At 44.4% G+C, this 27232-nt stretch overlaps 1 protein-coding gene across 6 annotated transcripts in view; it reads left to right on the forward strand.

Annotated features, from left to right (window-relative positions):
- VPS8 (VPS8 subunit of CORVET complex) overlaps positions 1 to 27232 on the forward strand; it is a 77398-nt gene that overhangs the window by 22842 nt on the left and 27324 nt on the right. For 5 of the 6 annotated variants that reach the window (XM_030456043.1, XM_030456045.1, XM_030456044.1 and 2 more), the window contains 18 exons: positions 2891 to 2981; positions 3578 to 3624; positions 4513 to 4602; positions 4884 to 4930; positions 5466 to 5688; positions 6594 to 6683; positions 8167 to 8218; positions 8519 to 8561; positions 9317 to 9389; positions 12255 to 12374; positions 12952 to 13023; positions 14808 to 14927; positions 16010 to 16066; positions 17953 to 18035; positions 19354 to 19438; positions 20401 to 20499; positions 23417 to 23506; positions 23941 to 23987. In XM_030456043.1, the coding sequence (XP_030311903.1) occupies positions 2891 to 2981; positions 3578 to 3624; positions 4513 to 4602; positions 4884 to 4930; positions 5466 to 5688; positions 6594 to 6683; positions 8167 to 8218; positions 8519 to 8561; positions 9317 to 9389; positions 12255 to 12374; positions 12952 to 13023; positions 14808 to 14927; positions 16010 to 16066; positions 17953 to 18035; positions 19354 to 19438; positions 20401 to 20499; positions 23417 to 23506; positions 23941 to 23987 (1529 nt within the window). The remainder of the gene's footprint in view (positions 1 to 2890; positions 2982 to 3577; positions 3625 to 4512; positions 4603 to 4883; positions 4931 to 5465; positions 5689 to 6593; positions 6684 to 8166; positions 8219 to 8518; positions 8562 to 9316; positions 9390 to 12254; positions 12375 to 12951; positions 13024 to 14807; positions 14928 to 16009; positions 16067 to 17952; positions 18036 to 19353; positions 19439 to 20400; positions 20500 to 23416; positions 23507 to 23940; positions 23988 to 27232) is intronic. The other variant, XM_030456047.1, reaches the window with a different exon arrangement.

Below are 27232 nucleotides of genomic sequence, written 5' to 3' on the forward strand. Positions count from 1 at the left end.
GTTCTTCAGTATGAGGATGGTGAGATTCTGTCCCTGGTTGCCCAGAGAAGCTGTGGCTGTCCCCTCCCTGGAGGTGTTCAGGGCCAGGCTGGATGAGTCCTTGAGCAACCTTGTCTGGATGAGAGGTGTCCCTGGCCATGGCAGGGGGGTTGGAGCAGATGAGCTCTGAGGCACCTTCCAACTTCAGCCTTTCTGTGATTTAATATAGCTCAAGGGGCAGGAGGGAGCATTTGTGGAGTCTGTTGTGAGTTCTGTGTTCAGGGTCCCTGATTGCTGTGAGCTCTGGCTTGCATAAACTTTCAGGCTGAGAAAAATGCCTGGCCATGTTTCAGCTTCTGTTAACAAGGTGGATTTAGTGCATTGTGTGACTGTGGAGAACTGTTTGTGAGCCTTTCAGCTGCTAGGGGAGCATACAGGAGTGGAAGGAGATCTGCCTCACCATAATTTGTCTCCAGCCACTGCAGAAACTACATCATAAAATCCATCAAAGACAACCTAGAAAGTTAATTGGATTTTAGATCCTTGTTTCCTTGGTGGAATATTTTTTTAAAACATATTTTTTTGCTGACAGCTGAAGCTGTCCAGTTCCACACTGAAGTGCTTATTGATCTATTTATGTCTATGTGTCTCTGTATTCTTGTCACTTGAGTTAAATATCACTTTTTCCTTTGTGAATTATCACTTCACAGTATGTTTATTTAGTGTATGTGTATCCTTTCTTAGACTTTGTTTTGCAAGGCTAAGCAAAGCTCTTTCATCATCCTTTTGTAAGATCACCTTCCCATTCCTTTCTTTTTTTCCTGGTCACTGTTCTCTGCACCCCCTTTTTCTTGGTTTTTTGATTATAGGTGGGCACTTTGGCTCATTCTACTCTGGATAAAAGTGCCATGCACAATGTCACCTGTTCTTCATCCAGTCTGGTCTCTGTCTGGTCTGCTGTCTCAACTCATGTGTTGAACAGTTGGTCATCAGCAAACTTCATCAGTAAATTCATCTTATGCCAAGTGAGCTGACCAAATCATTATGTAGAAAGGGGCTTCAAGGCCAGTTCTCAAGGAACTCCAAGAGTCATTCTTTCCAGCCTCACCTTTCTCTTTTAAGCTGTGACCTTCACCATCTTTTCCTCTTATCTGCCTCATTCCTCTTATCTGTACTTGTCACAGTTTAACACTGGCCCGGCAATTAAACTGAATAACAGACGCTCTCTATTAATCTCTCTCTCCTCCTTGATAAAGAAAGGAGAGAGAATAAGGGAGAGAGACTGATGGGTTGGAAACTAAACTACACAACTTTAATGAAACAGTAATGATAAATAGGAAAAATTACTAAATATATACAAATATACAGGAAAATGGAAACCACATTCCTCCCTCCCAATAACTCTCATGTCAGCACCGGGGCTGCAGGGCAGCCCTGGGAAAGTCCAGGCTGGACTCCTGGAGTCGGCAGCAATGGGGAACTGGAGGCAGGAACACACAGATATGGGCTGGCACGGATCAGGAGCACAGGCAGACGAACGGACAGAATCCTTCCAGGATGCCGGGTGAAGGAAGGGAAGCAGGAAAGGCAGGAAGGACAGGCAGCTGGAAGCAGGAAATCTATGGCTTGGCCCTCGTGATCCCTCAAATTTATCCTGAGTATGACGTATATGGGATGGAATACTCTGGTCAGTTCTGGCATCTATCTTGTCCATTCCTCCCCGAAGGAGGGCTCAGGCGGGACCTCTTTACTCCTTCTGGAGGGTAAAAGTTTTCCTCAGAGCTAAGCAGTGTCCTTGGCTCTGCACACCAGTCTTTAGCAGTAACTATAAACATCAAGTGTTATCAGTTCTAGAAGCACACACTGTCTGAGAAACTTGCTGTTAATTTCAGCAAGTGCAACTACTTAAAGAGACTCAGCTAAATGCAAAGGTACAAGACAGAGAATCACCTTTATCCTGGCCCAAACCAGGACAGTACTCATCCATGATTGTTGTGAGCACATGACACTGAATCAGGGCCTTTAATAAAATAGGAATGGTGCAACTCTACTGAACTTTTTATACAGGTGCTGCTTTTAGTTTCCAAGATCTCTTTGCTGGTTTTCCCTCAGCCATTCACCACCAACTTTGGTTTAGTAAACTGGTGATGAGAAGTCTTGATTTGACCCACAGTTTCGTGCATTAGTTTTTCTAGAAATCAGTAGTCAGTCATGGCTTTCATGCTGTGAGCCATGCTCCTGAATTACTGTCTGATTCTTGTAGTGCTAGAGATCTCCTGTTGTAGGGGACTTGCTCAGGAGTTGTAATTGAGTAGGTGAAGTAGTAGAGTGTGAGGCTGTTTGTGCTGCAGTGGAGTGCTGGTCTGAGGCTCAAAATCTCTCTCCTTTCAAGGAGTATTGTAACATTTTGAGCTAAGGTAGCCAGACTAATGGAGCTTGACCTCATGTGTTAACAATTCCTTCAGTAGAAAACACTTGTGACCTATTTCAGTCTTGGCTGACTGTCAGCAAAGAAGAAAATCAAAGGTAGGATGAGTAGACCTGTGTGCTTAAAAAATGGCTGAGTTTTTTGTTGTGCTCATAAATGGTGAGGAAGTCATAGGGAATGGAAAATTTGGGTTGTGATTGTAGGCACTCACTGATGCTGTGGGTCTGCATCCATCACTGAACCTAAAGTAGTTCACAGGGACTTTTGATGTACTGGGGGCCTCACATTTCTTATTTTTTAACTTTCCAGCAAAAAATGTACATAGGAGAGAATGTTTCAGAGATCATTGTGATGTATTGAGAGCTTCTGAGGTTCTCTGTCCCCTTGCTGTCAGGAATCATGAGCCACTACTGGGAAATGCTGGTCTAAAATGGCAGGGGATCATCTTTTCTGTGATGCTGAGGTCCAGTTTTACTCTTGTAGAGAGTTGACCACCTTCTGAAACAAGAACGTCTGACTGATGCCCTGGCTCTGGCTTGGTCATTTTATGAAGGTAAAGCAAAGGCTGTAGTAGGTAAGTTTGGGTTTGGTGCTTGGTGTTATTTAACTGAAACCACTAGGGGAAGTTTTAAAACTGTACATGTAAGAAATCAGGTTTTGAGGAAGGGGGGAAACAGCCCAGAAGGGAATTGAAGAAGAGAAAGCAGGATGTGCTGCTTTGGGTTGGGCAGAAACAGAACCTTTGTATGGGTTAGTTTGAATTTTGAAGCAGCCTGTTCTTTCAAAGAGCTGCTTTGCCATGAAGGAGGTAGACCCAGGTGCTGAATATCTAAAATATTCCTGAAGGTCATATGTGACCTGTCAGAGTACTGGTCAGTCAGATGCTTTCATACAGGTCTCCTCTGAGTTTACAACCCTTAATTGTTCTTGCAATGTTCAACAGCACTCAGATTTTTTTTTCTGTGCTGGAACAGTCTTTATGTTGGGAGAATATGCTCTTCAGAAGAAGAGTGGCCTAAAAGTGGAGCCCAAAATAGTGTACTTAGATATCCTGAGCTCTGTGTCTCCAGGTTGGCAGAGGTAGCATCTGAACTGTGGGTTTTTTATATCTCCAGTGGTAGCTTAGGTGACAAAAGCCTCATTTTATTTCCCTCCCCTCCTTCTTTCTAGGCTTGTCTGGGGACACAAGCAAGCGGAAAGCAGTCATTGCAGACAGAGTGAGTCACTGATCTCTTCCTTACTGAATTTTCCTGTCTGCTGGTGTGATACTAATTGTGGTCCTAGAAGGAATGACTTCTGTCCTTCAGAAGTTTGTCAAACTAACTGTACCACATGTATGTGTGCCTCTTGTGAGCAGGATTTTAGAAGAGACCTGGAAATCCCTTTTGGGTAAAGGTGGGGAGAAAACCTGCTGCAGGGTTAACAAAGCAAAATGTGACACTGTCTTTTGGGCCTTGAGATCTCTGGTCTCTTCACAGTGGAGAGAAACGTTTTTTGAAGGTAACTTCAGAGTTTCCTGACTTGGTTGAGAAGTGTCCCATCAGTAGGTAACTTGCTGGAGGGAGACTTTTTGGTCCCTGTATGGCATGACATAAAATAACCTCTTCAACTGATCCTGTTCAGTAGTTACAGGAACTTTTTTCTGGGGAAGGTATGTTTAAAATATGTCATTAGTGCAATAATTATTCAACTGTACTTTGTTCTTCACATATGTTTTGTTTGCAGGTAAATAAGTTTTGCTGTTTAAGATACTATAAGTTCATCTTGGGGTGAAAACATGGCCCAGAGGAGCCTTGTGTTTCAGGATGGGTTCATCTGCCTGAAAATCTGCTGGCAGACTGGCTGTCCAGTTTCTCAGTCAGCTGAAGTTAGTGTAGGCCTGCAGTAGCCCACCAGGCCACTTCTGTGCCACATTATCTCTGTTCTCTTGGCAGCCTCTTCCCTCTGCTTCTCCCTGCTTACAGGAGATCAGACACAAAATAGGATAAGAGGACAAACAGGAGTTTACAGTGCTGCCAAGCCCCAAGTCAGTCTGTTAAATGCTGGTACCAAGTAGTGTTTCTAGTGTAAGATTTGAGTGAATTTTCTTGTTTATTGTGACTCAGATGGTTGAAATCCTTCTCCATTATGCGGATCGGAGTTTGAAGAAATGTCCTGACCAAGGCAAAATCCAAGTTATGGAGCAACATTTTCAGGTATGCTGCCCCACAGGACACTTCAGTTTAAATCTTCTGAATTTTTAAAAAAGACTTTGCTGCCAAAATGAGTTGTCTGGTTTTGAAAAACATTTCTGTGGCTCACCTCAACTCTCATCTCTGTGATGTTCACTCGTGAAATCAGGACTTGGGTTTGGTGAGGTGTCAGAGCTGACTCCAGTATCACATTGACTCTGCTCTGGATTGGCCAGGCTTCATTTTGAGCTCTGTTGGATAGGATTTTCACCAGTCCCTACAGCTTTTTTTTGTTTCTTCCACAGGACATGGTGCCTGTCATAGTTGATTACTGCCTCTTGCTCCAGCGCATGTAAGTCTGGGTTCACAACCTTTCTCCCAAGCCAGGTCACCAACTTGTGTAGTCCTGAATGCTGCCTCCTAAAACATCACATGGTTCAGAGGAATCCTATCACATTGTTGTCATATCATGTATCACATCACAGCTTACAGGAAGGCTGATGAAAAGGTTACCAGCCTTTCAAACTGATTTAAAAACTGATATTAAAGTCAGGGCACCCAGTGCTCAAATAAAAGTGTGTCTTAAATTTTAATTGATGTGCTGAGGAAGAAAAGTTTGCATCAAGATGTTCCCCCCACACCTTCCCCTTAAAAAAGAAGCTGCCCTGATAGATTTTCCTGTTGTCATTGTTTCCCCTCTAACAGCAGGATTTTTCCTGCAACGTCCATAGCTCATTTATTCTGTGTGGCTCCCATATAGGAGCTAAACAGAGCATTCAGCTTCTGAGCTTGAGAAATAAAATGGGGTTTAACTTGGAGCCCTCAGAAAGCAGATGAGTAAGAGTTTAAGAAGATGATTTGGTAACTCAACACTTTTTTCCTCCTAGGGATTTATTATTTAACCAGATATATGATAAAATGAGTGAGAATTCTGTAGCTAAAGGCATCTTTCTGGAGTGCTTGGAGCCTTATATCTTAAGTGATAAGCTGATGGGAATCACGGCTCAAGTGATGAAAGACTTGCTGCTTCACTTCCAAGACAAGAACAGGTTGGAAAATTTGGAAGCCTGCATTGTGCATATGGATATCACCAGCTTAGACATCCAGCAGGTGAGCTGTTGCACTGCCTGCTGCACTGAGTTCCTCTCCATAGATGACAACATCCCCTGCTGATGCAAACTCATGCTTTTAAGCACAGCAGAGCATATAAAAAACAAGGTGTCACCTTTCAACCAACAAGACTTATGTAGTCCAAACCATTCATGCTTTCTAGTCATGAATTTGTAGCAGAACATAGCCCTGTGTCCCTGGGAACAAATTCAGTGGATGTGGAGCTGTTTAACATTCTGTGCCCTTCTTGTGGCATGCATGCTCCTATCAGTGTTTTGCTCCCCCTGTTTGTGTCCTGGCAGAGCTTATTGCATCAGCAGCTGAATGTGTTGGAAACTCAGAGTCCCTCAGGATTAGTCTGATGCTGACAATCAATCTTCCCTGGTTGGAGTTCCTTACCTCAAATCAAAGGCTGCAGTGGCACTAAGAACCAGCCGTGGTGCCTGCCAGCCTGCCCTGCTCAGGTGCTTGCTCCTGCGTGACAAAAAAGTAGAGGAGCAAGGGGGTTTTATGCTGAGTAGTCCTCTTTTTCCTGTCAGCTTTTATTCCCACATTCCAAGGAATGTGTTCCAAGGAGGGAACTGCATGGGAACTTGACAAAATGATTCACTATCCCAACCAAAGTGTAATCAAGGGATTTGGAGAAATTATTTTCATTTTGTGTTTATTCCTTAGCCTCCTGCAAGTTATGGATGTTAAAATCTCAGCAGGAAGACTTCATGTTTGCTGCATGAACAAGGAGCTGGCTGTTCCCTTTGGGGTGTCTTTGCAGGGACTGGTGTTCTGCCAGTGGAAATTCTCATTCTGTGGGATGATGCAAATGCAAGGACTGTACTGGAGAGGCTGATGAATGAGAAAGCAGTGAGATGAGAGCAAGCTGGATGTCTACCTTGTTTGCCTTGCAGGTTGTTCTTCTGTGCTGGGAAAACCACCTCTATGATGCCATGATCTATGTCTACAACAGTGGGATGAATGACTTCATTAGCCCCATGGAGGTAGGAAGGATGCTCCATGCAGTTACTTGCATGTTGAGCACACAGCCTTTTCTAGAAGCAGCATTTCTAACCCAATGCATTGTCTTCTCATTCATCATGTATATATTCTGGTTCTTAATTTCAAAGGAGAAATTATGCATGATATATGCAGTTTATTTGATTAGTTGCAGTGGAGAAGTAATTTGTAATGGCTGTGCTTCCCTGCATGCATCTCCCTGCCAAGGTAGCAATGCTCTCTCTGTAAAGTTAGAGCAAGAAATGTAGTCATGTTAATAAAATAAATATAAAACAAACATGGCAGGAGAGAATAACAGGATGCCTTCAGGAGACTGCAAATCTGCCAGCAGCCTTGTTGCTGGTGGTGAGCCTGCCCTGGGTGGTGGGATGTTCTGAGGAAGCAGCAACCTTCTGCAAAATGGGATTAATGGTGTAGGCGTGAGGGGTTCTGTGGCTCCCTCATGATTTTTTTCCTTCATATAGTTTTTCCTCTCCTGACAGAACAGTGTATTAATCACAGAATGATTTCTCTTGGAAGAATCTTCTAAAGGTCACCTAGTCCAACCCCCCTGCAGTAAGCAGGGATATCCTCAGCTGGATCAGGCTGCTCAGAGCCTCCTCAAGCCTCACCTTGAATATCTCCAGGGATGAGGCCTCAACCACCTCCCTGGGCAACCTGTTCATTTTTCCACTAGTATTAATATGCATTTAAGAGTAATGGAAACAAAGGGTGAACACACCTGTGTACAGAATCCAGAAGAAAACCCTAGGCACAATCTTTGTTTGGAGGAAGGCTTTATTCCTGGCACTGGCAGGTGACCTATCAACAGGAAGCACAGGGCTCGGTGTGATGCTGTCACTGAAGGCCCTGTTGATGCTGCAGCTGGTAACACCAGTTACTCTTGAACCCTATAGCTATAACATCACCATGTTCCATTCTGGAAGCACTGCTGGTAATTTCTCATCAGTGCTGGAACAGAGCTGGGTCCACTTGAATGTGGAAATCTTCAAATTGGGGTGATAATCTCATTTGTTTTTTCTCAGGAAGGAGACTCTTTAGGTGTACATGAGTTTAAAAAGGACTTATATAAGCCCAGCACTAGCTGTCTGAGTACAAATAAGGTTTTCTGTTGCTTACACACCCAAACCACAGGCTCCCTGGTGACCCTGCTGGATAGGCTGAAGGTTTGCACAGACTCTGGGGGCAGAAGGTTCAGGAACAGGATGTGGGGCTGGTCAGTCATACTCTGACTGTTACTTCTGGGAATACTGAACATGGCTTTTTTCAGTGTGACCTGTGCTTGGGGTTAGATCTGGTTAAATGAAGGCTGCTTTTTTTTGGCTGCCTTTTTTTTTAAATTTTAACCCTAGTGAGAAAGCAGTTTCTGTGGTGCAGACACCCCACTGATCCCTGCTGTAAAACCACAGAGATTCTTTGCTTTGAGCTTTTCCAGCTGCTTGAATACTGCCACCTTTGTTGTTACAGAAGCTGTTCAAAGTCATTGCTCCTCCACTGAATGCTGGGAAGTCTCTGACAGGTATGGAATTTTCTGTTTAAGGGGAAAGAAAAGAATTTTTTTTAAAAGAATTTGCTTTGATATTTGGTGTTTTGAATATCTCTGGTATCTTCCAACAATGGGGGAAGTAGAATACCCTATGTAAGGGTCTTGGAGAGCAGCAAAGTGCTCCAGTACGGTTTGCTGTGTGTAAAGCTGCTCTTCTCACTGTGTATGCAGGTTGGAGGAGATGTTTTGCTAGCAGGTATAAACAATAGTTTCCTCTCTATATGTTCCTGATGAATAAAAGGTGACAGATAATTTTTGTTTTAATTTTTTTAGATGAACAGGTGATAATGGGCAACAAGCTGCTTGTGTATATAAGGTAAGGTCCTTCAGAAGGTGTGTGGGGCTACCTTGTGGTGGCACCAGATGTTTAACTCACTCTGGGGGGGGGCATCATTTGACAGTGTGTTTCCTGATCTTAGAGACTAAATAAAATAGCAAGGGCTGCTTTGTACAGCTGACCTGCAGTTACAACAGCCTCCTGTTACATTTTGGGTAAGGAGGTGGCTAGGACAGAGTTGGAGACTTAGCACTCAAGTTACTGCTGATATGCCAAGGCCATGTCTTTAGAATTTGGTTAGAGTTCTTCCTCAGCTCAGTCTGCCTTGAACAAGGACTCTGTTGTCTGAAAAGCTGTGGTTCAGCCCTTTCTGTCAAGCATTTGGGGCTAGCTGTCCTCACTTTGGCATTTGCAGGGAGTCATTTGGAGATTGCACAATAGTGATTAATTAGTGAGTTCCTCATCCTGGAGTCTCTGCAAAAGAATGAGCATTAAATTCTGCATTACTCCTGCTTCCTAAAACACAGGAGAAGTTTTTTTGTGAGAAATTCTCTGTTTCCTCTGTTAACTTTTCTGCTGTGGCATGGCAAACCTCAGATGCAAATTCATGCAGGGCACTGGCTTGTGTGTTAGCACCAGTGCTCTCTGCGGTGTTTGCTTTCATGACTTTAGCAGATAAAGGTATTTGGCTAGTTTTAAAAGCCTCCTGAAAACTGACTAAAAATAAGCTGTTTTCCTCAATCTGTTTAATGTCAGGAAGTATTAAAAAATGCTTTTTCCCTCCTTTTCTATAGCTGCTGCTTGGCAGGCCGAGCATATCCATTGGGTGATATTGCTGAAGATTTGGTACCTTTGGTTAAAAATCAGGTGAGCAACCTCTTGGAAGGAAACTTTGCAATATGAGGTTTTTAGAACTCTTGTATGTGTTATTTCATGGTTTACTGATAAAAAACTATTAATCTGATAGATATATCCTTGTGATACGAATGCATAGCACTGTAAGCATCACATAGATTTTTAAAGAATTAAATCAGGCAGGCTGAATGCTTCTTTCAACTGTAAATGTGGAAACAGAAGGTTCTCAGTAGCAATAACTTTGATTTTGTTTTCCTCTTTATTGTTGATCACAAAGTTAGCAACAATTTGTAGCTCTCTGTCCTTTCTAAACTTGATTATGATGTGTCAAAAATGGGAGGATCTTCCCTGTTTTCAGATGGCGTTGACAGGAGTAGGAAGTGAGAGAACACCAAGGACAGCATAAATTAAATATTCCTCCCTCTGGTTTTCCTGTCTCAGATATTATACCTCTGAGGGTAAAGTTCAGCAAAGTCATTTGCCCCCATGAAGGTTCCGTTATTTTAATTTCTGTCAGTCCTTGCCCTAGTATCTTGTCACCATATCTTCACCTCTGAGGCTTAATGTGCAGGACAGGTATCTGTGTCCTCTAGGTGTCATTCCCATGTGCAAGGTGAATATATATACCCTGCCACTTAAATCCAGGTCACTCCTTATGCCATATCTGCAGATACATAGCAGATGGGTGGATGGGATGGAGTGTGCCATGACTGAGTTAGGTAGTAGTAGGTGCAGTTCTGTGGGTAGAAATGTCTCTATGAAGTAGCTCTTGGCTGCAGGTTTCTCTGAGACTTCTGGTTTTAGGGTCATAATTAATTAATGTGTGTTCATGCTCATCTCTGCTCATTATGACCTGATACATGCTGAAGATAAATTTCCAGCCTTGTGGTAGCTGCAGCTATTCAACTGGGGTCAAGAGGAGAAGGCTTTGGTCTAGGAAGACCTGTGACCTAACATCCAGATCATCATCCCAGGGCACTGCAGGAACAGCAGCTGAATCCCTTAAGGTTGCTGTGTGCTGCTGATACCCTGTGACAAGGCAGCTCATCCTACTGTTCTCCTCTGGGACAAGATTTGAATCCTGAGCTGCACCCTTCATGTTCTGTGTCACCATCTTCACTTGATTTGTTGCACTGTCCCTGGTCTGTGACAGGAGCTTTCACATCAGGAGGAATGGTCTTTGTCCATCTGAACTGTCCAAGAGGTTGGCAGATTGCTTCAAGGCATCAAGTCCTACTGCATATGCCTTATTATTTGTTCAGGACAGGTGTGGGTGAGCATGTTCTTAATGGTTGCAGCATAGGGAGAGAGCTCCTGGCTGCAATCACAGAGAACTTATGCCAAAAGTATGACTAGACAGGTGGGTTACATGTGATGGAAGGTGGCCAAGTGAATCTCCTTTCCTTATTCATTATTTCTCTCAAAGCTCCCCAAGCTGACTTCTTTAAGCTGTGTCTCAAGCTTGGCTTAAGGCAAATCTTAACTACTCTGAAGCCATCTCTGATTTCTTAAAACAGAGGATGATACTGATTGTCATTTTGTGTTCATAAAACTCCTTCCTGAGTTTCTGGATAGTTCTACCACAATCATTTTTTTGAGTCTCAAGTGTTTTGCCTTGGTCTCAGTAAGAGGAAGCTCTTTCTGCTTTGCACTTTCTCTGCAGAGCAATGGGGTAGGTATTTTGTTGTTGTTGTAGGGTGGGTGTTTTGGGTTTTGTTTTTGGGTTTGGTTGGTGTTTTTTTTTTTTGTTTTTGGTTTTTGGTTTTTTTTGCAAATCCAGGGCTTGTAGCTGTGTGTATGGGGTAGCTCTGGGTTACTGCAAACCCATTGCAAACCAGTCTGCTCCCTTTTGCTTTATCAAGCACTGGGCTGTTGCCCTCTCCTGTGTGGCTTGGGGAGTGAGGGGAGGTGATAGTCCAACCAGCAGCAGTAGTGCTGGGAAGGAACCATCAACCTCTCCTTTTCATGACCTCTGATGGTGTTCCTGAGAGCATGCAATGTATTTCTGGCTGGATTCCAGTCTGCTTTCTTAAGAGTGACACGTGGGTGTCAGGTTCAAGGAGGCCAGCAGGGAAGGTTGTGGCTCTGTGAGTAAAGCTGCTAACTCCTCCAGGTTCACTGCCACTGCAGTGAGAGGAGAATCAACTCAGAACAGGAGGCAACGAGAGAAGGTTGCATGTCCTGAGGGTCAGTTCTCCATGGGATCCCAGTGTGTCTCAGCACACTCTTAGGTGGGCTGGTTGGCCAGCAGCACCCTCTCTCTCTGCAGGTAGCCAGGTCTCTTGTGAGTTTGAGACAGCTGGAACTGTCACTGCCTGGAAGGGAGGGTCTGACCACCTCCGTTGAGGATCAGTAAAGGGAGTGGCTTTCATTTTGAGAGACATGGTCGAAATTCAGGAGCTTGAAAGGCAACAGAAGAGCTCCAGAGTTCACCAGCACCTGAGTCAGTGTTTGCAGCACAAAGGTTTGTGCCTCAGTGAGGAGGCAAGCTGGATGGCTCTTTCCTGGGGAACTGCTGAGAAGGAGAGGAGCTGTGCCTTGGATAAGGAGGAGTTGTACATCTTCTAAGGTGACCTGCCAGGAAGGGGTGAGAGTTACCTAATGTCACACACTTCTGTCTGCAAGCACCAGCCTTCATTTTGGCTTCATTTTCAGTTTTGCTTGATCTCAAACTGATTGGCAAGTCTAAGGAGGGGGATGTTTTTCCTGCTAACAAACAGCAGCAAACATCATTCAAGTAAGAATCCTGGTGGGCTCCTAGGGTGTTTTAAAGCTTGATGCAAAGCAAGTAACAAGGCTGCTTTCCTGCACTTGGGCTATCAGCTGCCTGAAATCCATAGGAAAGCTGCTTATGGTTTTCTGGATTTTTCATTGCAGGTCTTTGAGTTTCTCATCCGGCTGCATTCAACTGAGGGATCTGTGGATGAAGAGGTCTACCCTTATGTCAGGACCTTGCTGCACTTTGACACTAGGGAATTCCTTAATGTTCTTGCCCTGGTAAGAGCTCAGTGATCTCCAAGAGAAAAAAATGAAACCCTGGGTATTCTGTCATCTGAGTCATGGTCGCATGGTCTGCAAGATTTCTAGTTAAAAGTTTAAATGCTTGAACTGCACCAGTAGCTACTGGCTTGATGCAGGAACAGTTTTGATGTGCATTCTGTAAGATATCAGAGAAGATTTTAATAGTTCTTCATGTCCCTAAAAGTAAATTTATGAAAAGGAGATTATGCAGTGAAGACTTTTGTAAGAAAGACCATCTTTAAAGCACAGGTAAAACAAGAATAATATTTGTAAAGATTGTTTTTAGTGCTTACATCTTTCTCCTACATAAAGGGTCACTGCTCTTCCTTTCAAGTTTCTTGAATTTCCTTTGTCTATTTGGACCCTTTACCTGAATATGTAAGAACCATTTTGTTAGTTACAAAAGAGCAAATTCTATCTTGGAGCTTGAGCTTTTTTGTCCAGCAAGGACTTGAAGGCATTGTCAGCTTTGTGAAATAGCTGCTTCTTTGTGTTTTCTTGTATTTCTGGGGTTAGCATTCTTCTCAGGGTGTCAGTGTTTTGCCTCTTGCAGACTTTTGAAGACTTCAAGAATGACAAGCAAGCTGTGGAATATCAACAGAGAATTGTGGACATCCTTCTGAAAGTGAGTGTGCCTAAAAATTAACCTCTGTGTTTACATCTGACCCAATCACACACAGCCCTGTGCTGTAAAGCCTGGAATTTGGTGAGGTGTTTTCAGTCCTGCCCTTGGTGACACCTCTGAGAGGTGCTGTGCTGGAGCCTGGATTCACCTCAGCCAAGGCCATTGCTTGGGTATTTGGAAGTGATGCTTCATGCACACTAGATACAGCGACAAAGTCAAATTCCTCCATGCTGCACTTGTTCAAGTTCATTTTTATCTGCTTCTGATTGATTCCACTCCCTGATTCCTTTCTGATCAGGAAGAGGAAGGTCCCAAGGAAAACCCAAGTGCTTGGCAGGGGTGCTGTCCCTCTCCTGAGACAACTGCTCCCTGTGCCTGTAAAACACTGTGTTTTGGGATGCATCCCACTCAGAATGACAGGCCTGTCTTTAGCAAACTGGAGAGGAGAGGAATGTCAGAGTTATCAGCCTGGTGCTCTAGATAAATCACTTGTCCTCTGCAGCCTCCCTAACAACAGAGGCTCTCATTAAAAGCTGTCACTGCCAAAACGCCGTTTGCTTTCCCCTTCAAAGCTGTCAGCATTAATGATGAGTAACTCCACTTGGAAGCTGCTTATGTATAAACATCTCATAAGTAGCTTTTCCCTGCCTCTGTCAGTGCTGACAGATGAGAGCCAGGGCACTGGGGAGAGGATGTGGTGGCTGCCCTGCTGCCCAGCACAGTGCTGGAGGGGCTGAGATGTCTTTGGAGACATTCCAAACCCACCTGGACATCATCCTGCTCCTCCTGGCAGGGGGCTTGGAGTTAGGCGATCTCCAGAGGTCCCTTCCAACCCTGAACATTCTGGGATTCTGTGAGACAATGCAGGATGGTGCTGGTGAGGATGTGGTTGGCCCTATGGTGGGTTTTGGCTGTGCTCTTAGTAGGAGGTGGCACACTGCTGCAGGGTTTTGGAGCTGTAGTGGGGTGAATTCCTGTAGCATGGGCTGGATGGAGCTAGTTACAAAGCAAATGGGCTCTGCCCACCTCAGCAGAATTCAACCCTGCTCTTGGAGGGGAAAAGGAGGGGGCTAAACTCTGAGCTAAACCCACTGCTCTTGGGAGATAGCTCCAAACAAGGGCATTCCACTTTCCTTTAGTGTTCGGGAGTACTGTTAAAGCATGAGACACTGAGTCAGGACACATCACATTTTTTATATGCCAGGCAGGTAACAAGCACTTCTCCTGTTTCAAATCCCTTTTGTAGTGACTCTTTGAGATTCCACTTTTCTGTAATTTCAAGTCAAGTCACCACAGGCACAAGTTTCTCAAAGTATTCACGGACTAACAGCTAATTTAATGTGAGAAAAGAAGCTTTTCCCTAAACCCACAGTCATTTCTTAGTCATTTGATCAGTCATTCTGCTTACAAGTGAAGTGCTGAGTGCCTGGGGCTTAAACTCAAACATTTTATTTTTTCTCCTATAATTATTAATTTGATCTTTTTTCCTTATGTGACAACAACTCTGCTCAGAAGCTCTGTATGTCTTCAGTGATCAGCAGAGACGACAGGTGTGGGTAAATCTGGTTTTGGAGCCCTTTCACACCCAAAAATCAGAGAAATGCAAGAGTACCCCCCTTGAGTATATGACAGAGGTGGCTTATCTTTTTGACCCTTAGGATGGACTAAGACCAGGAGATGTCTGGGGTGGGAGGAGACATGATGGTTGTACATGTTTCTCATCACAGCTGCAGAATCAGTCACCTTTGGTTTTATTTTTCCTTTTTCTCTCTAATGCTTCCCAGGTCATGGTAGAGAACTCTGACTTCACCCCCTCACAGGTTGGATGTCTCTTTACCTTTCTGGCTCGTCAGCTGGCCAAGCCCAACAACACACTGTTTGTCAACAGGACACTTTTTGACCAGGTAAGTTATTCCTTTGTGTAGGGGGTGGAAAAAATTCCCTACAGGGTGCAACACCACAGAAAGCATGGCTAGTGCTGTGGACTGAAGCAATTCTGGGAGGACTGGTGCATTAAAAACCAGGGAGCATCATGTTGTGGTGTCAAAGCAGCAGAGAATGTGAGAAGAACAGTGTGAGAAGTGGAGTCAGGTCCTAGGGAGATGGAAGAACTTCTGGTCTTCTCCATGGGATGGCAGAATGCTGCAGTCACTGGTGTGTCAGGAGAGGGAAAGCCCATAAGGCTAGGAACCAAACTGTTTATCTTTAAGCCCAAATGAGCATTTTGGTGGCTCTTTTATGAAGATGCCAAGGTCAGGAGTGCCAACTAAGATGGCATGAGCAAGCTTTAGAGTGTGTATAGGTGGCTGGTAATTTCTAGTCCATGTGGCCATTGTCCTTCCCTGCTGTTTGAAATAGGTTGGTGTGCACCAGTGCATGCCTGAAGCTTGCACAGGATAACTTGTGATCCCAGCTTGAGTCCCAGAAATTCCTGGGTCTGAGGGGGTGATTTCACTGGCTGCAGAAGTTGGGCTTTACTGGTCATATGAACATCAATAAAAAAGAGGTTAGAAAAACATGTCCTTTGTCATCATTTAGAATCAAAGAAGTCCGTGGAGGTTCAAGGGATTTGGAATAAACACTGTAATTACAGATAGAGTAAATTTTATCAAATACATTATTTCCTGGAGGGATGACACAGTCCAGGAGAGCAGTTGAAAGGGTCTGTGAAGTGGTTCCAGCTGTGGGGTCGTGAGGTCCCTGAGTGCTTCTGGATTCCCTGGGTTCTCCAGTGTTTGTTTCTAGACCACAGTGCAGTCACAGGTCTAGAAGACTCCCTGGAGTCTTCTGGCAGTTGTTACTCCAGGACTCTGTACGTTCCCTTAATTATAGAACCCAGGTAGAGAGCCACCTCAGAGATGAATCATACCTTTAGACTGCACTGTTGTGTCCAGATTTGCTGCTTCTCACTGCATACTTGGTGGGTTTCTGCTGACAGCTGTGCTAACCAGCCTGAGCTCATCTTGTCTTCCACTCTCTTGCACAGGTCCTTGAATTTCTGTGCAGTCCAGATGATGACTCCCGTCATTCAGAGAGGCAGCAGGTAATGGTGTGCAAGGGAATGGTGCTTGAAGCACCTGGTAGGACTTGAAGCAGAGTTTAGCCTTATTTGGAACATGTCCTGGCTGAAAGACACGTGCTAAAGCAGTCATAGAATCATTTGGGTTTGGGTTGGAAGGGACCTTAAAGCTCATCCAGTTCCAACCCCCTGCATGGGCAGGGACACCTCCCACCAGCCCAGGTTTCTCCAAGCCCCATCCAACCTGACCTGAGACACTGCCAGGGATGGGGCAGCCACAGCTTCTCTGGGCAGCCTCGGCCAGGGTCTCACCACCCTCACAAGAAAGAATCTTCTGATATCCAACCTAAATCTCTGCTCTTCAAGTTTGAAATTATTTCCCTTTGTCCTCTAACTACACTCCCGTGTCAAATGCCCTACCCTAGCTTTCTTTTAGCCCCTTCAGGTATTAGAAAGCTGCTATAAGGTCACCTTGCAACCTCTTCTTCTCCAGGCTGAACAAGCCCAACTCCCTCAGCCTGGCTTCACAGGGAGGTGTTCCAGCTCTCTGAGCATTTTTGTGGCTCAGACACATTCCAGGAGCTCTGTGTCCTTATCATAGAATCATAGAAAGTGAGGGGTTAGAAGAGACCTCAAAAGATCCTGGAGTCCAACCCCCCTGCCAGAGCAGGGTCACCTACAGCAGGTCACACAGGAAGGTGGCTTTAAATGTCTCCAGGGAAGAAGACTCCACAGCCTCCCTGGGCAGCCTCTTCCAGTGCTCTGTCAGCCTCACAGTGAAAAAATTCTTCCTGATATTTACATGGAACCTTTTGTGCTCCAGTTTATAACAATTGCTCCTTGTCCTGCTGTTGGTCACCCCTGAGAAAAACTTTGACTCCATCCTCCTGGCACTCACCTCTTATATATTTATAAACATTAATGAGGTTGCCCCTCAGTCTCCTCTTCTCCAAGCTGCAGAGCCCCAGCTCCCTCAGCCTTTCCTCATAAGGGAAATGTTCCACTCCCTTCACCATCTTGGTGACTGTGCTGAACTCTCTCAAGCAGTTCCCTGTCCTTCTGGAATAGAGGAGCCCAGAACTGGACACAATATTCCAGGTGTGGCCTCACCAGGGCAGAGTAGAGGGAGAGAAGAACCAATCTCGACCTACTAACTACACCCCTTCTAATGCCCCCCATTCTCTTCTTCCATTTGAGTTTACCTTGCAGTTCCCTGTTCAACCATACTGCTCTCCTAGTTCCCTTTCTTGATTTCCTTTCCATAGGGATGCATCAGTCTTGAGCTTGGAAGAAGTGGTCCTTCAATGATAACCAATCATCTGAGGCCCCTTTACCTTCTGGTACCCTGTCCCATAGGATTTCCCCAGCAATTGTTTAAAGGGGGCAAAGTTTGCCTTGCTGAAGTTCAGGGTTGTGATTCTACTTAAGAGTCCTGTTTCTACCATGTAAGATCCTGAACTCCACCATCTCATGGTCACTGAACCCAAGATTGCCCTCAACCTTCACTGCTTCATCCAGGCCCTCCTTGTTGGTTGGGAACTCCAGAGCTGGACACAGTACTCTGAGTGTGGTCTCGTGGGCAAAGTAGAGGGAAAGAATCCCCTCCCTTGACCCAGTTCTCTGAGTCTTTCTTCATAGGAGAGTTGCTCAAGTCCCTTCATCATCCTCATAGCTCTCTGCTGGACTCTCTCCAGTAGATCCCTGTCTATCTTGAATTGGGGAACCTGAAACTGGACCCAATATTCCAGATGTGGTCTCACCAGGGCAGAGTAGAGGGGGGAGGAGAACCTCCCGAGAGCTGCTGGACTCACTTTTCCTGAAGCACCCTAGGACACCATTGGCCCTCTTGGCCTGAGGGGCACGTTGCTGACCCATGGAAAATTTACTAATAACTCTACTTCCCTCTGCAGGTCCTGCTAGAACTGCTCCAGGCAGGAGGGATTGTACAATTTGAAGAGAGTCGGCTGATCCAAATGGCAGAAAAAGCAGAATTGTAAGATCCCTTCTCCAATGTGCAAATACTGCCTTCAAGCCTCCTCCAAAGTGTTTCTTTGTTCCCCCATATTTCTTGTTCCTACTTTACAGATGTGTTTGGGATTGTTTTCCCTGTGTGTTCACATGTGCTTTGTTTAATATGTTCAGACTTAGTCCCAGGTTCTCTTTTCTTTATTGGCTGTTCCTACAGAAAACCGAAAGGTTCTTACAGAAAACATAAGAGGGGGGGTTAGAGCTGTGGGAACACTTCAGGATGAAGCTCTGTGGTGCTTGATGTGTTTTGGCAGCACATCCTATCCCAGAAGGCAGGCTGTGTTCAGAGGTATAGTTTTGTGTTTGAATGCTCTGCAAATGACAGATGGAGATGACTCCTTGGGGTGAGACCCACAGGTGGATTTAAGAGCACAGAGGGCTCTGGAGCCACCCCCATGGCACTCATTTTAGAATTGGAGAGACAAACAATGTCTGGAAATGCTGAGAATTTCTACTATCTCCTTCAGATGCTTGACACTTCCAGAAAGAGTCTGCCATGTCTGAACAGTCAGAGGGCATCATTATCCAAGTCTTGAATGTGGATGTTATGTGAATTAATCCACCACAAAGGACCAGAGGGATAGAAGTGCAGTGGTGTGGGGCATGCTATGCCTCTTTTCCTCTTGTGAGCAACAAGGAGTTTCTCAACCTAAGTTTTCAGACTGATTAAAGGAACTTTTTCTCCTTGCTTCAGAGCTGCCAAAACCAGCAAGGTAGCCACTTCCATCAGAGCTAAAAGACCTTTAGTGTAATGTTACTTTTAATTGGTTTTTGCCTCAGTTGCATCTTTTTATGTAAAGTCTCACACTATTCAAGGTGTTTCTTCAAATCTGAAGGTAGGAAGCTGTGTCATACCTGAGCTTTACTGAGTCATGTTCAGCAGATTCCTTTGAGTTACTGTTGTGGTTTAGCTCAGAGCTGAGTATGTTGTGGAAATACGGATGATGTATGAACAGCAGAACCAGTGCAACCTGAAGGATTTTTGTCCTCTGTTCCTTGCCTCTCACCTTGGCACCTCTCACTCCTGCTTTCTCTTCTGGATGGTACCCTCCCCAAAGAGGAGGGTTGTGGCTGATCCCAAATTTCCAAGTGCCACCTGGAGCCACGCAACCTGTGTGCCGAGAGCCCTGATTTTAATGTGTGACCCTTCCAAAAGCTTTTTGTAAAACCACCTATTCTCTTTTGAGTGCTGCCAAACTCTGCTGGGCCTGAGCTACCTCCCCCTGCTCTGCTGAGTGGGCTGAGTGTGGTTTCCCTGACCTGGGGAGTGTTTCTCATTTCAGTTACCAGATCTGTGAGTTCATGTATGAACGAGAGCTTCGCTATGACAAAATCATTGGCTGTTACTTGAGAGATCCAGTGAGGAAGGTAAGTTGGGTGCTTCTGGCCTTTCTTCTTCAGGGCAGGGCACTCCATCCTGCTGGCAATAGTGTGCCCCAAGTACAGCAGCCCTGTAGTTTTCTGTCTTTAAAAATGTCTTCCTGTACAGTTGATTTTCCTTGTAGTCAAGACTTTTTATGTTGGAGATGGCTTATCTTTTAAAATCTCAGACTTTTTTGGTTTCTTGTTTCAAATTCAAGTCATAGAATCATTTTTGTTGGAAAAGACCATCAAGTTAGCCTAACCATTAGCTTGACTCCACCCTATTTTTGGTTTCTTTTTCAACTTGGACAACACCAACCCTCTTTCTGCCTCTGGACAGAGTGCCTCTGCCCTTATTATCTCTTTGCAATTAATTTTGCATGTGCATAAGTTCCATTCTCTTCCCTACTACCACCACAAGTTCGAAGGAGAGTCTGGCAAATTTGACCTCACCAGCTCCTTATGAAACCACTATGCTGCAAGTCATGTGGTTGAAGGAAACAGAAGAGACAGCTGAGGATAGTGAGATGGTCAAAAATAAGGTACAGGAGAGCATCTGAGCTGAGGACAGTGCAGGAGAAGCTGGGAGAGAGGCCAATGTTAGAGGAATTCAGGAATATGCTGGGCAAACTGACCTTCCCTCTCTCTGCTTGTGCTTCTAGCTAAGGAGAGATGTCCTTTGTCTCTGTGAGCAAGAGAGGGGCATTTCTAATAGCTGAAGAACAATTCTCTTTGACCTCAGTGCTTAACACATTAGCGTCAGTTCTTTTCCTCTTGGCTTTTTTTCCTGGCAATTCTTCAGGAACTGTTTAGGGTGAATAAAATCTTGCCTGCAGATAACTTATCCTGACTTGCTAAGAGAGGATGAGCCCTGAAGTCACCCTAAAACTGTGCCTAAAAATGCTCTCCCTTAACACAATCCACACTGCAGAACATACCACACCATTTCATGGCTTTATGTCTTCCAGGTAGAAGTTTTCAACTACATTCACAACATCCTCTCCATGCCTGGCTACAGTGCTGAAGAAAAGCAGTTGGTGTGGCAGAAAGCTTTGGAACATATAGAGGTATGGTGTGTCCTGAACCTGGGGTACTGCTGCCTCCTCTTGGGTCTGCTGGGTGCTGCTCTGTAAACAGAAGTGCCACAGTCTGAGGAAACTGACTTTGAGGCTTACAGAATTACCTTGAGTGGAAAAGACCTTCAAGATCATCCAGTCCAACCATTAACCTAACACTGACAAGACCTTAATTCAGCTGTATCCCTGTATCTCTAGCATTATGTCTACACAACTCTTTAATCCCTCCAGGGATGGTGACTTCAGCCTCTAGGTGAAGAAATTCTGAAATCCAAACTAAACCTCCCCTGGTGCAACTTGAGGCCATTACCTCCTGTCCTATCACTTGCAATTTTATTGATCCCCCCACCTCTTTACAACCTCTTTTCACATAGTTGTAGAGTGGTCTTAAGAGTTTAGTGGTCTTGTATATCATTGTAAGTGCATCTCCTGGGGAATCCAGACTATCTCTGAGTTCTGTAGGGTGGTGTTGGTCCCCTCCAGGGTCATCTGGACATATCAAAACAAGCAGTTATGCACTTGCCCAGACCAAATGGCCACAGAGATCTGTACCCTGTACTTTTTTGAGGACAAAAAAAAATTTGGTACATTTGAAAGACACCAAGTACTGTAAAGTATCCACCAACATATGTGAGTAGTGTGTGACTAACAAGAAAATGGACCAAGAGGGAAAATGAGTCAAAAGAAAATAAAGAGCTGCTGTGGATCCACCTGTATGATAAGCAGCTCCCTCAGCTCACACCCACCATCCAATTGCACTTTCAGAGCCTGTGGGAATTGGTGGGATTGGTGTGCTGGGGATGAACAGCCCTGGGTCATTCCTGCCTCAGCAGAGCAACTGGTTCCATGCTGAGCAAAACTGAGGAAGTTACTGTGCAGCTTGCTTGTGCCTGCTTCCTTCTTGTGCATCCCTTGTCTCTGCTCATGTTGGTGTCCACAGATTGTTCAGCATTGCAGGCAAACCAGCTGCCCTCTGTAAGCCACATTTCCTCTCTGGTCCATCACAGGTCAGTCTCCTGGATGGGTCTCTGCAGCCTGAGGCCTTTGCAATTGCTCTGTGTGTCTCAAAACAAATAAGAACTGTCCTGGGTTGCCCTTCCTGATGTTTTTTACTGTGTTGTATTGGTTTTGTATAACTTCTTGTAGGCTGACTACCAACTTTTCACACCTGAGTTGTTTGGCTTTGTTTTCTCCACCTGAAGCCATTTTTGGAGTATTGCTCAGTGTCAGAAGTGCCCAGTGCCCAGCTTGTCTGAGCTGTGTATTTTTCTGAAGTTGGCAAACAACAGAAAATACTTGTCCATGGCTGTCCTTTAAACCAGGGTTTCTGGCATTGTTCCACCAGCCTTGCAGATGACAGCCACCTGCTTTTACCTACACTTTTTGCAGCTTCCTCCAAAAAGTTGCTGGGCACATGGTCACTTCTGGAGGTCACCTTTCTCAGGTGCTGTCACTAAGATCTTTTGGTGACACCTTCTTTACTTTGGGCATCTTCCCAGGACTGGTGAAGAGTCTGTGCCATTTCATGTGCCTTAGCAGCTTCTTGGATGCTTTGGGCTGCTCTTTTCCAATGTATTAATCCTGCTCACAGACATTTAGAAGACTCTAAAATAGTAAATAACATTTTGCTAGAGGGGTGCTGTGATTTCAGGTTTATGAGCATCTGTCCTTTCACCTTCTGAGGTATGAAAGTAGCAAACCAGGTTCTTCAGGTGAAACTGTCAGTGTCTAGAGAGGCTTTTCTGTCAGTAGTTCTTCCCTTGTGATTGCATGTGGGATTTGTGATCAGTGCCACTTCTTTTCTCCATCATCCCACCTAGATCTTGTTCCTTGATGTTTGCCTTGCAAATAAAGCCTGCAGCTTCTCTTCAAGTCATGGTGCTGTTTGTGGCAGTCCTGTTCTCCTCAGGACCCTGCTGTCAGCATTCTCAAGGGTTGTCTGCACAAGAAGTACCATGCTTACAAATTAGTTGAACCTGGCAGAGGATGAAAACCCAAGCCCAGAACATGTTGCCTGGACTGTGAGGGTTCACACTGACCCAAGGGCTATGGTCAGTTACAGGGAGGCTGGGCCATCTCACTCTTGCTGGTGTGAATTTGGTGGCTGCTACATCTGTCTGGAGACCAAACTAGTGCTAAATAATATTTTCAGATTGTTTTTCTCTTTCTTTACCACTCTGACAGTTATTTTCACTTAGTAAAGCAATGGTTTCTTCTCTGTTGACTTAGCAGGAGCTTTGGGAAAAGTTACCAGGTACCCAGTGTGGGTTTGAAGCACTTGCTTTTCATTATTTGGAAGCATGGATGCATTTGGAAGCATTGAGATGAAAAACCTCATGTTCTGGATTGTGTAAACTTCTGTGATGTGAAGCCTCTTAGATCAAGCTGGACTGGAGGCAAACCCACAGGCTATTATTTTGGTTTTTTCCTTTAATTACAAAAAATTGTCTTTTTTTATGTCTGCGCAGGTCTTGGTTGCAGTCAACAGTTCCAGGAAACCTGCTTTTAAACCTCTGGTTTGGTTCAGTTCAAGCCAGTTAACACTGTTTCCGTTGGTTGAGAAGCTTCCTAGGGTCCACTGAGGGCTTTGTTTCCTCCTTAGTCTTGTTGGCTGGGGGTAAAAGGCCACCAAACATTATGAATGATTTCTTCTCCTTAGACTGACATGTGGGCTCCTTGGTGTGAAGAGTTTTGCATCCTTACAAGGCCTGTTGTGTAGTAAAAGCACTGCCTTCCCAAAAAAACAAGCTACCCTTCTTTCTTGTTCAAGATCCCTTTTTCGTGATGGGATTAATTGTTTTACAGGCTTTCATCTAGGCAAAGAGTTACTTGGTGATACTGCATAATTGTATAGCCTCTGCAATGAAGAAAAAACCACATCATTTCTGTTGTGTTTTGCCCTCCAAAGGAGCTGCTGTTGCTGAGCCCGTGTAAAGCAGCTGACTTGGTGGCCATCCACTTCGGGGAGCAGATCCAGAGCATCCTCACAAACCTTCAGGTGAGATGTCCAACTGGACTGGGGTTGGTGCTTCTGCAGTGTCCACTCGTGTCAGGTTGCCAGGAGTCGGTGGTAAATTGTCACTGGGTCAGAAACAGAAGAGAAAGCAACTTGCTAGCTCCTCAGCTGCAGGAATAATTTGCTTTGGTTTAAATACTTTGGGCAGTTGCTAGAGTACTGGCCATTCAGATGGACCATCTCTGCTGGCTGTGTCACTTGAGAAGGCAGTTTTCAGTCTGAATGTTCAGGGGGGTGTCCCTGGAGTCCCAGGTCAGACAGAGCTGTCAGCAGCCAACATGTCCTCTGGGTGTTTACACCAGGCAAATGCCTAAACCAACTTCTTCAGCAGGCACCAGCTCTGTTTTTTTCAATGGATATAGCTCAGGAATTGCATTATTTGAAACAGTAATACCCTGTCTCTTCCTGTTGTACAGGACCAGTTCTTACTCTTCCAGTTCCTGAGGAGTCTCCTTGATCCAAGGTATGCTCGTGGGACTCTGGGCATGGCAGTAGCGTCTTTGAGAAGGCAGTGACACTGTTCTCAACTCACTGATTTGATTGCTTGGCCAAGGTGCCCAAGTTTAACATCAGCAGAGAAGCATTTTTGACTATTGCCCTTTTCAATTTCTCTCTTATTGCAGAACTGCTGCCATTTCTCACCTCAGACTTCTCTTTATCTACTTGGCTTGCTCCATCTGCTTCTGTTCTTTCAGTATTTCAGCACTGAGTGTTCTCTTTTTGTTGATTTAGTTTCAAATGTTACAAGACCTTGATTGTGTTTATTCATTTTGTAAGACATTTATAGATGCACAGCTCCAGTTGCCTCCAAGCAGTTGGTAATGCAATCAAAGGAGAGATCTTGTTCTTTCAATTAACTACAAATTACTTGTGCTTTTATCAAGAGGAGAAGTAGTAGGAAAGGGTAATATTATCTAAATTCAAATGTCAGTGTTTCAGTTCCTGTTGAAGTGGAATATAAAGCATGCTTTGGAAGCCAGGACCTGGAATGTGGATTTTGTTAGGATGTAAATAATAAAAAAGAAAAATGTTTTGTTATTTCCTGAGTTTACAACTTTGTATGGAAGGTGTTAACTTCTGCACCTTCTTAGAATTCAAAATCAGAATTTTGCCAAGAAAATATCTTGGTTGGATTTTATAGGAGAAAAATTAGATGATTTAGTTAATTGATATTTTTTTTTAGGTGATACCTAACTGGATATTAAGTAGGACTTTGGTTCTGATGTGGTATCAGTGGCAGCAAGTGAGACCCAACAAAGGTAGTAACTAGCCTGGATTTTAATCTTATGCATTGAGTGGCTTCCATAATCTCTGAGTACTAAACATATCTAACTTGGCTGTAGCAGAATTAGAGCTGAATGCAGCCATTCCTCCTGTAGTTCTAATCAAAAGCAATACCTGGTGGGTTCAAACCTGCAAGAGGAAGCAACTTTCTGTAGCTGATCTTCCAAAAAGCTTTTCCCTCCAAGGCTGATGTTCAGTGAGGAGATGAACCATATCCTGACTGGACTGTAGTTGTCAAAACACTCACTAAGCAAAAGAGAAGCAGGATAGTTACATAGGAAAATCAACAAAATGCCACAAAATACCTTGGATTCACCTGTGGCAGAAGGTCTGGAAGCCAAGGGTTTAACCTGTTGTTGTTGTTAAACTGTGCTGTCAGTAACAAGAGTTCTGTAGAAGTTCCTACGTTGCTGCAGGGACACTTTTTTTAAAAGAAAAAACACCCCAGGGTCTGTGGTCTGTTCTCAATACTCTGAGGTTGCTTCTCAGACCGACTGGAATGAGCTGATCTGAATCCTGAGGAGAAGGATAGGGAAGGAGGGAGAAATCTTGCTGTGCAGGACCCAATCTGTTTGTACTTTGTAGTATATCTATATATAAAAGTGATTAGGTCCTTATGAAAACATAAGCCTCCCTTCAGTCAACCTAAATGTTCATATGCTTTTTTTTTTAACAGCAAAATTCTTATTAAAATAAAGACTCTTAGAGCAGTAAATGAGCTTAAATAAAAATGATTGCTTGATTGTAGGGAGGCAAGGCTCATCGTGCCAGTATAACTATCCTAGTTGGTGGAATTGCATTAGGGATTAATTTGGTCCATTTAATTTAGCTAGAGCTTTATTTTAAAGAAGGGGGAAGGGAGGAAACAGAGTTAAGAGAAATAGCCTGGGGAAATTAAAACCAAATGTCCATATGTTTGTATCTTTCAAGCAGTCACAGAAAAGGGAGAATGTAGTGTGTGTTGCTCAGCTCATTAATCACAGCCTTTGCTACATTTCCATTTTCCATTATTTTTTTTTTGTCCTCAAAAAAACCCCAGCTCAGTGAAGCCTGTCTATTTGCTGAATGTTTTTGTGTGTTATACCAATATTAACTTATTTAGCAAGCTGGTGTTCTGGGTGGTTCAGGTTCTGTTCTAATGGGCTCTTCTTCCTACCTGTGACACTTGCAAGGCTCACTCCTGCCAGATTTTGTGAGAAACCAGGCATTAACTCTTCCACTTGGGAAAGAGCATGAAGAGTACAGCAGGGGGGCAGTGTTTGGCACTGTTATCTTGAAATGAACATAAATCACTCTGAGCTGAGCAGGACCTGCAAGTCTCAAGACTGGTGCTTAGTTTATTTAATATTATGAAAGCCCTTTTTTTTTTTTCCATTCTCTCTGCTGTGCATTTCTTGAGCAAAATAGGGAAGTAAAAGATCACCTTGCTCATGAAGCCATGACTGCTTGGTGCCAGAGCTGTTTTCAGTAGAACACACTCAGTCCCTTAGAGGTGTTGGGGCAGTTTGTAGGGGGGTGTTTGGTGGGAGCAGTGGGTAGTGACTGCTGGAGGCCAGAATTCAGGGTTTGTGTTTCATCCTTCAGCAGTCTATTCTGTATTTAGTGTCAAAACCCAATAGTTTGGATTTTTGTACAACTGTGTACAATGTTTTGGGTCACTGGAGCAGTACCAGTGTGAGGCTTTCCTTTCTGGGCAAATATCCTTTAAAATCAAGTGGCTGACATTGTCATCACTGTGAGCTGCTTTGGGCTTGCTAGTGGCACAGTGTTCTCCTGGCCTTTTCTTGGAGGATAATAATCCTGTTGTTGTAGCTCCTGGAAGTATAAGATCAGACTGTGATTGTGTTGGACCTTTTCTACCCTATGGCTGTAGGTTTGCATATCAACCTGTTCTCCTAATTGGGAATTTCTGTTCAGAAAGGTAGCAGCTAAATCCAGACCTTGATCTATTTTCTTGCCTAGCAGGAGCTTCCAAGCAGGTTTAAGAGCCCTTTTGCTTAGACAAGATAAACTTCTGCTGTTTGTCTGCATGATGCATCAATCCTAGAACTGCCACATGAAGTCTCACTCTCTAGTGGGAGTAAACTCCTGTTCTGTAGCTGTCTCTGGAAAGTATCTTCCTTCCCAGCTTAACTCTTTGAAATCTCTTGCTTCCTGTTGCTCTTTTAATTAGAAAGATCAGTAGAGAACAGCCAGGACACAGGGACAGTTGTGGGCACTGCCTGCAATCCTGTTCCCTGGGGGTTTTTTCCCCACATCAGGAGTTTCCTTCACAAAAAGCCAAGGGGTCAGAAGCTGGGCACTGCATCAGTCACTGCAGTGGCAGCAGCTGCTGCTGGGAAGGGATTGGAGGATTAAATCCTTTTTGCAGGGAAATCTTTAATAAATTAGTTTAGTTGTACTCTGGGCTTCACCTGCAGGAGC

Source organism: Calypte anna, chromosome 9, assembly GCF_003957555.1.
Source record: "Calypte anna isolate BGI_N300 chromosome 9, bCalAnn1_v1.p, whole genome shotgun sequence".
In the NCBI taxonomy this organism is placed as follows: domain Eukaryota; kingdom Metazoa; phylum Chordata; class Aves; order Apodiformes; family Trochilidae; genus Calypte; species Calypte anna.